The sequence below is a fragment of the Ochotona curzoniae genome, unplaced genomic scaffold (genome assembly GCF_017591425.1).
Source record: "Ochotona curzoniae isolate NIBS_2020 unplaced genomic scaffold, NIBS_Ocur_1.0 contig_2754, whole genome shotgun sequence".
NCBI classification, from domain to species: Eukaryota; Metazoa; Chordata; class Mammalia; order Lagomorpha; family Ochotonidae; genus Ochotona; species Ochotona curzoniae.
This window is the reverse complement of record NW_024465582.1, coordinates 17781478-17790695: the sequence shown is the minus strand read 5'-3', so window position 1 is coordinate 17790695 and position 9218 is coordinate 17781478. Positions and strand designations below refer to the sequence as shown.

Sequence of the window (9218 nt, the reverse complement as noted above, 5' to 3'; positions counted from 1 at the left end):
GGCATGGCACTCCAACATTCACCCCAGAATGCAGCCCCTCAGGAGCACACCAGAGCACCTGAGGTCTCTTACTTGTTGGTGTTTGTCTCTCCAAAGCTACAGGGTCAGTCCCTCATGGGTGCCACAGGGCCTGGCTGAGGACTGGTGCCTGGTGGACTGTGCCTGGGAACTTGGTAATGGCATGCTGCAACTGCCCCTGCTGTGGCCCTGTCCATCTCATCCCCACCCCCAACAAGCAGTTGCTGCTGCTTCTTGGGTTTACAGTGTCCAAGCTGGGTGCCCTGGAGTCTGGTCTACAGGGGTCCCTTTCTCATCATAGCTGCTCCAGGGTCTCTTAGAGCGTGACCATGTCTGGGCCAGCGTCGATATTTTTGGTGCATCTGCCGTCTTCCCCCACACTATTATTTACGCTCTTTTTTTTTCTTTATAAATCATTAAGTTTATATGAAAGGGAAGCTTTATATTACAATGTAAGTTGAAAAGCTAAGCAGTATTATTATAAATGAATGATTGTGGGTGTTAGCATGTGTTAATTAAGAAAGTCGACCCACGTGTCGTTAGGGATCATCAGAGTTTGGTTTGATGCATGCCTCATGCTCCTGGAGGGGAGAGTGAGCAGTGGGGACATAGGGCTGGTCGTGAACTGAAGCCAAGAATGGGAAAGCAGACGCTGTGGTGGGTGCCTATGCCCGGACATTGGTGCTGGGCAGAACGGGGCATCAGCAGTGTGGATCTATCAGTCTCAGAGCCTGCCAGTGTGGCTTTCTGTGTCTGTGTGCCCAGGGTGGCGTGTGGCCACAGCCGTGGGCTCTGACTGAAATCCCTCTCTTGGTTTAGGACCAACTGCATTGCACTCATCATGGACGTCCACCTGGCATTGAGATGGCCGCCCTGGGGGATGAGCAAGCGAAGAATGAAGCCGCCTGCAGGTGTCCGGTGGCTCCTGTCAACACTTGCTCTCTGCTCCCTAATGAATCAAGCAGATGGCCAGAAGAGGGGTAAGTGCGTGAGACTTGTAGAGAAGCAGCAGGTTGCAGTTTTATTTCTGTTTTGACCATGAAGTGATTATTTAGCTTTCTTAAACACTTCCCCAGCTTTAGGTACTTAAAAATATATTTTTCTGTAACTTTTTTCCTATGTACTTTCAGATTTTCCCCCAACCTCATGAAGAAGTTCATGCATAACCTGTATACAGTAGAGTTTACCCATTAGGATCTGTTCCTGTAATCTTGGCAGCTCACGCAAGCAATGGCCACCAGCACAGTGAGAACACGCACGAGTCGGAGCGTGCCCATGCCCATGCAGGTGCCCGTGCAGGTGCCTGTGATCTGCCCTGCTCCCAGCCAGCACTGTTGTGTCCTGTTTGTGTCGCACAAATAAGATCTCAGTGTCTTCTGGTGTGTGCACTCTCGTGTGACTTGAATGTATATTAAGAATGGTTTTGTAGATTCTTACCTGGCGTACATCTGTAAAGGATGTCGCTCTGCTGCCGTCTCCTGGTTTAGTTTTTATATTTTCTTCCACAATTAAAACGGTTCTCTCTTATTTCCCCAAGGTCAGTAGTTTAAACAGCCGTATTATTACGACTGCTGATCTTAACGTGACTGCTTCCAGTGCAGCGTTGCTGCTTTGTGTCTTATGTAAATGCTTTATAATTTATTTCTGCTGTTGGTATTATCCTAACATTGTGTAAAAATGCAAGAGAAAGGCCATTTGCATTAGCATTCACAGAGAATATAGGCTAGAGTACTTTTCACCCAGCAGTGGTTTTTCCCTGCCTTCCCCCGTGTCCTGGTCCTTTGCTCCTTTTCCTCTTTGGCCTGCCCTTCTTCCTTCTTCCCTTCCGGGGTAATCTTGTTCTGCATTGCTCATACAGTCTACTTATTATGTCATGATATTTCACAGGTGTAGCTATTATCAGGATTATAATTTTTAAAAAGATTTATTTTTATTGGAAAGTCAGGTATACAGAGAGGAGGAAAGATAGGAAGATCTTCCCATTCGACGATTCACTCCCCAAGTGGCCACAACGATCGGAGCTGTGTCGATCCGAAGTCAGGATCCCAGAGCCTCCTCTGGGTCTCCCACGCAGGTGCAGGATCCCAAGGCTTTGGACCGCCCTCAATTGCTTTCCCAGGCCACAAGCAGGGAGCTGGATGGGAAGTGGGGCTGCCAGGATATAAACTGGCACCCATATGGGATCTTGGCACGTTCAAGGCAAGGACTTTAGCTACTAGGCTACTGCGCTGGGCCCAGAATTGTGATTTTTTTTTTTTAATTTATTTTTATTGGAAAGAGAGGGAAGGAGAGATGGAGAAGGTATTCAATCTGCTGGTTCACTCCCCAAATGGCCACAAAACAGCCAAGTTAAGCCAATCTGAAGCCAGGAGCTTCTTGCTGGTTTCCCATGTGAGTGTTAGGTCCCAAGAGTTTGAACCATCCTCTACTGCCTTCCCAGGCCACAGCAATGAGATGGAAGGGAGGTAGAACAGCCAGGACATGAACCAGCGCCCATATGGGATGCCGGCGCCACGGGGTGGAAGATAGAACACCAGCCCCTGCAGTCTTCTGATTTTGGTGTTCAGTTGTTCAGGCTCACTCCACTTACTAGTAGGAACTCAGTACTATTTTACTGGCAACCTGAAGGTCAGCAGTGGGGTTTCTGTGTCAGGTAGCAGCAGTGAAGCGCATTGAGCGTCAGTGGGGCCGCAGTGGGCATCAGGGAGACCACAGTGGGCAACAGTGGACACCAGGGCAAAAGTGAGGTCGTAGAAACTAGGGTGCTTGGAGCTGGATGGGAGTGTATGAGACACATTGTTTTTTTTTTCCTCCTCCTCCCTCCGTGCCTGCCTTCTTTCTTTCCTTCCTTTCTCCCTTTCTCTCTCTCTCTCTCTCTCTCTCTCTCTCTCTCTTCCTTTCCGTTCCTTCCTCCCTTCCTGTCTTTCTCTCCCTGTCCCTGCCCCCTTCCTCCCTTTCCATTCCATAAATGGCGCTGCGGGAGGAGCCAGCAGAGGTGCTCAAGTCCTCCAGCCTGTGTCTTGGCCTTACTGAATCTGCACCTTAAGTCTCTCCTTCTATTAGCTGCCTGGAAGCGGAGTCTTTGCTGGAACCTAAATTTCAGAATGGTCCAGCAGCTGGCTGGCTTTCATCCCTTTACTCTCTAGCATTCTTGAGTTTATGCTAGAAATCAACATACCTGAGACTGCAAGATCATCTCTGAGCAGAGACCGTGGCCCTGCAGCACAGTGTCTGCTGAGAGCTGGGCACGGTGCAGGTGCCGCTGGCTTAGCCAGTACTTCTTGGGTGTGAACACGTGTTCCTTCCTCTGCAGGGTCCCCTCGGGAGCTGAAGTGTGTGACTAACAATTTTGACATATGGGACTGTTCCTGGAATATGCCCTCTGGAACAAGTCATGGGACCCAGTACGAAATCTGCGTTGAAGACAGGTAATGGAAATTCTTTTATGAATTTACAGCTACAACCAAGAGTGTCTCTGGGCCCTGATTTTAGAATGCAGAGGTTTTATTCTGGAATCTAAAAACATAAAATTCTGACTCTTAGCTCTCTGTTTCTTGAATCTTGTTCTTTGGATCTGATATCAGTCAAGGTGGAAACAGAGCTTTGGTCCTTTGACTGCATAACAGTGTGCCACACGCCTCCAGTACACCTGTGCCCTGGGGGAGTGTGCTGGTCTGTCCCAGCCAGGACCACCCGTGGCAGCTGGGTCTACCCCAGGTTGTGCCTGCCAGGAAAGGCTGGGTACAGCATCTCAGCACACGGGCATTCACTGTCTGACTGAAGGTTTAGGGCAGACACAGGCTGGCATGTTGGCTATAGCCATAGAGGCCCAGTTCCTGCTTTTTGCTTTCCTGCCATCTCAATTGTGTGATTTCACAGATCACAGGGTGCTGGGGGAGCCTTGTCATGTCTGCATCCCAAGAAGCAGGAGGGAACAAGAAACGATGCCTTTCTCTAACAGACTTGCTCATCTCAATGGTCAGAACCCAGTCTGATGCCCAAAGCAGTTAACAGAGCTGGGAAGTCCATCTTGTTAGCCGGTGGAGGCAGTGTGCCCAGGAAACCCTGGGTTGGGTTCCCTGTTACTAGGGAAAAGGAAAGGGGAGTAACCATTAGCAGGTGGCTGGCAGGCTCCATCATGCCACCTTGCCCTCTCCTCCCAAGTCGTCTTAGGTTAGAAGCTTCTGAGCTAGAGTGGAGCCCTGGGGCTTGCCTGCTCTCTGGACCAGTTCCTGTTGGCTTTTCCCCTAATTCCTATCTGCAGGCCCTGGGTTGCCTAGCAGTGCCAGAGGCGTTCAGCTTGGCTCTCCCAGCTGATTTGCTGATAAATGGGCCTAAGGTAGAAGTGATCCATGTGCATTTTAATCCATCAGATCCCGCCCCACTCAGTGTGTCTTTATGTAGCATCACTCTTAGCACCAGGGCAGTATATTGGCCAAGGGACAAGCTGGCTTGTGTTGCAGAAACAACCTTCAGAGCCTGGCCATTTCCTGCTGTGTCCCTTGTCCGGGGGAGGTCAGCCGGGATCCATGCCCAGGTCTGTCTCTTGGAACACCAGGTTTTAGCAGGCTGGTGGCAGAAGAAAGACAAGGGACATAGCTGCACTGGCTTTGAGAGCTTCCTTCCTGGACTGATGGACTCAGTGGTCACTTTACTTTCTGTGGCCCTGCGTTGCTTCAGAAGGACTGTGGGTGCAGAAGGGGGAAAGCCTGAGACTGGGTAAATAACACAGGTGCCCACCACAAGCCACCCTGAGAAAGAAGTTAGTCTGTAACAAATAGTTAGAATGAGAGGCTCAGGTGCTGGCCGGGATCTGCACATTTCATTCTCAGCCTTTAGAAGGGCGTGAGGATGCCCCAGCCTGGGCGGGTACTGGAACTTGCACGTGTACTGTAGAACAGTTTGAAGAATTTGAGTGCTTTCAGGTTGCTGGTGCCTAAGCTGTGCGAGTCGAGATGCGGCTGAGCCAGCCCTGCCAGGGCCCATGCTGGTGCTGAGGCCTGTGCTGGTGGTGGGTCGGGGTAGGAATACAGGAGGCTCCGGCATTCCCTTTGCCCCAGGGAGAGCTTCCTTGAGAAATTAGAAGCCAACATGAATAATCCTACAAAGAATGTAAACCTGCCCTATAGAAACACAAAGGGCTGTGGGACAAGACAGGAAAATATTGTTTTGTCTACGAGGCCCCGACTGGGGAACTGGGAGTGTTTGGAAAGTGGCACCAGTGTGGACATTTTAATCACCCATGACCCAAGGCAGAGGAGCGGGCCATTGAGGAGGTGTTTAGCAAGGTGACAGGTGGGCATTCTGCTGCTTCCCTGAGCACCACTCCCCCAGTCACCCTCAGCCTGAGGATCTGTGTTGGGGCTGATGTCCCAGGGTCAGTGTCAAGGGGGCAGGCAGCCAGGGAAGGCTGAGGGGCACCAGAGCAGCTACACTCCCAAGTCTGGGCGGCCCCCTTTCTGTTTACTTGCCTTACTTTTTGGTACAAGCCAGTTACGCTTGCTGCCACCCCACTGGCAAAATTACTACTAACCTCTTTGTTCAGTCTTAAAGTACAATTCTACCTACGTGGTTTTATATCTGAAGCAGTCTAAGGTATTTTCATTGTGTGTTGTGTTAGATTTTTATGAAAATTACACTAGTCATTTTATCTGATTAAAATTTGACTTATTATATTGCAGGTCCCGTTCTTGTTATCATTCTGAGAAAGCGAATGTTAAAATCCCAGCTCTTTCAACTGGTGATCACATAGTAACCATTAGTTCTCACAGCGATTTGGGGAGTTCTAGAAGCAGATTCACACTAAATGAAAAAAATGTTTGTAAGTATTTGGAAAGAAGCTTTGAAGAGTGAATAATATTGCTGTTAGTATTATGTTGCTGTGTAGCTGGCAGAAGCTTCCTGTTCTTTGAGTTTCATTTGTTACACTAATTCTTTCATTTTCTTAGCAACCTCATTATAGGTTGAGAGGAAGGAAGCCAACTGGGCTTCTGGTCAACCAAAACAGACACCCACCTCCCCCAGCATTTGAGGTCCCTCCAACCCCACCCCCGGTCAGTACTCTGCCTTTGGCCTCCTTGAGTCCCGTGTGTGAGTTCCAGGGTTTCTCAGGCACCCCTCACTCTGACAGTACTCACTGAACACCCATGCCAAAGGAGCTTCTGTCCCCACATGAGCGTCATGTTAGCTGTGCACCCCTGGGGACACAGTTTACCAGGTGGCTGTGTGCTGAGTGTCTCCTTCAGGAGGAGGGCAGGGCTCTGTCTCCCACACTGGGCACTGGGTATAGTGCTGCACACGAGGCAAGCATGCATTACAAACCTGTTAATGGGGTGTCTAGATCCAAGGCCACGGAAGATTAGGATTGCACGGTCAACCCAGGCTGACCAAGATGGGCGTTTTGCTCTGCAGCAAGACCCAAGCAGTCTTGACCTTTGTCAGCTGTGGACTGTTGTCGTGGAGTGGCATTGTAGTGATGTCATGGCAAGTTCTGAAAGGGTGACTGGCTTTGAAGCCAGGGAAAGACAAGACAGCTGGCTTGGTGCTTTGTCTAATTGCATGAACAGGATGTCTGTGTGAGGTGGTCTGTGTCTGTTCATCCTTAAGTGGATTTTCCCTGTTTGTTACAGGGTTCAGAGTTCTTTACAACCTGCAAAATGTAATAGGTTTTTTCAGATTTCTATGCAAATGTACATTGTTTTTATTTAATTTTTAAGTTTTCATTTGAAAGGCAGAGTTACAGAAAGAGAAGGGGGAACAGAGAGAAGAGATTCACTCCCCAAATGGCCACAAAGCTGAAACCAGGAGCCAGGAGCTTCTTCTAGGTTTCCCATGTAGGTGTAGGGACCCCAAGTACTTGGGCCATCTTCCTCTGCTTTCCCAGGTGCCTTAGCAGGTTACTGGAGCCCGAGTAGAGCAGCCAGGACACAAACTGGTGCCCTGTTTGTATGGGATGCAGCCACTGCAGGCTGGTGCTAAACGCCCTTTGCCACGGTGCCAGCCCCAATGTATTTTCTCAATGGATAGATAGTATCCCATCAGATGATTGTAGAATTATTTAAAGGAATCTATTATAATGATTTTATTTCCAGTTTTTAATATAACCTGTGCTTTAATGAACATGTGTTGCACATGCATGTGTATGGATTTGTTCAAGTGACTTAAACTAAATTTCCAGAATTAAAATCTAGGTTGAAAGCATTCCCTTTCTCAGATACGACTGTGAAACAGTTCTCCAAAGACCTTTCTGTCTTCACATTCCGTGGACATCCTGTCCGTGTCCGTGCTGTCCCACATTACATCAAGGCCAGGCAGCACCCGTCTGTTATTTTTGCATTTCTAATGTGTTGGCCCCAAGTTGTATCACTGTCACCTTTCTTTTTCTCATTCCTGTGACAACTCGGAAGCCTCGCTCAGCAGCAGCGTTTCTCAGCATTTCCCTCATCAGTTCACAGGCACGCTCTCCACATTATGATTACTGTCATATTTGCTGCCAGTGTTTTTCCTTTGGTTTATAGTTTTTAAAAGTGATACTTTCATTCCTCTAGTTTGCATTTTTGTGTAATAGAATCTCTTGCCATTGTTATTCATGTGTTTGTGATTTTGCTATCATGTTTGATTTAAATCTTTCCGCCATCTGGAATTATTTTGTAATTTTGTGATGAAAGTATAAGGATATAATGTAATTTTAATGCAAATTCTGAAAATTTCCTGGCATCTGTCAAGAGTGCCAGTTTGTGTTGCCTGATCGTTGTAGTAGGCAACGGAAGTTCTTGTCCGGGAAGTTATTTGAAAAATGGTAGTGTTAGAGTAAAAAAATAAAAGTGAAGGCAAACCAAGACAGACTCTGGGTGAGGGGCGATTAGGAGATGCTTGTTTTTCATACAGCAGATGGTCTACAGGTAGCGTTTTAAAGAATAACAGTGAGTCAGAAAGGGAGGGTGGGTGCCTGTCTCAGTCTCTTGATTCCTTACAGTGGATCCTCAGTTCAGCAGAGGCTGGGGAGACTGCTCCTGTGCAGAGGGCCGGGCAGTCAGGCCTCTCCTGCAGACTTGGGCCCAGGCCCCTCCCACAGGCCCCGCCCTTCCCACTGTGGCTCCGGGGTCCAAGTGCAATGAATGAATTTAGGAGGGCGTGGGCCTTCAGACCCTAGCAGGGCATCAGCCCCTCTTGGAGCACCTGATGATGTATGGGGGAAGCCCTGGGGTACTGCGGTGCCATCGCTGTGCAGTAAAGGGGCCAGGCTGGCTAACATTTGCTCCTAAAAGCAAGTAGGAGAAACTGTGTTTTCTCTAGATCTGCAGGCAACTTCAGAAATGTACATAGAAAGCAAAGGTTTTATCAACACACACATTGTAAATATTCAGTGCACCAAGGGAAAGTATGGAAAAAAAAAAAAAACCTTCCTAAGACTTACAATGTCTAAGTTTCTTAAAATAACCTGAAAATTTGGATCACTGTGAGGCAGAATAAATAATGTAGGTCCTATTTAAAAAAAAATAAATAAAATAAAGTCCAGGGAAGGCTCCTCTCTCCTGTTATTCTAAGGAAGAGAGACCATGTAAATTACAGATGAAGCCTCACTAGCTTCAGAAACACTAACTAAATGCCTTTCCTAGCCAGAGAGTTCTGTGTTCTTAGAAAGCTAGCTTGCAGCACCATCCTCAAATGTCGGTGTTGAAAAGAAATGCAGATGGCTACGTGAAAAGGACGGAGCAGTGGTTTGTCAAAAATCAGTTGTGATGAAGGCTTAGTGTCATTAGCTTGAAAGGTTGGCTGGACTTGTATTTATTTATTTTTCAAATAATGATTACATGGTTGATCAGGGTGGGAAGAATCAATGCTTAGGGGAAATTGGGTGGGTGTTCGCCCAGACTGGTCTGTCCTCAGACCTGACCCACATGCGTGCTGGTGGGTACTATAACCTGGTGTTGTCTGGGCTATCTTGCCTTGCTTCTTGTGCTCTCCTGCAGGGTCTGCATCCCAGTGAAGGAGTTTCCCAAGCTTCTCCATCAAGTCTCCTCCCAGTGACAGTTCTTGTGCACATCAGTGGGTCGTTGGCCCAGGCTGACTGTGTCCACCTCCTGTCCTGGCAAGAACAGTGGCTTTGCTCAGCCACACCCATTCTGGTTCTTTGGTTGTTGTAGCCCAGCGCTACCTGGTCCATGCCCAGACACAGTTTTCACAGCATGAGTCAAGAC

At 48.2% G+C, this 9218-nt stretch overlaps 1 protein-coding gene across 1 annotated transcript in view; it reads left to right on the top strand.

The window, feature by feature from the left end:
- The first annotated feature begins 898 nt into the window (after positions 1-898).
- Positions 899-9218, top strand: part of LIFR (LIF receptor subunit alpha) — a 36859-nt gene continuing 28539 nt past the window's right edge. Inside the window, exons 1-3 of the mRNA XM_040977673.1 lie at positions 899-998; positions 3332-3446; positions 5700-5839. Of these exons, the coding sequence (XP_040833607.1) occupies positions 899-998; positions 3332-3446; positions 5700-5839 (355 nt within the window). The remainder of the gene's footprint in view (positions 999-3331; positions 3447-5699; positions 5840-9218) is intronic.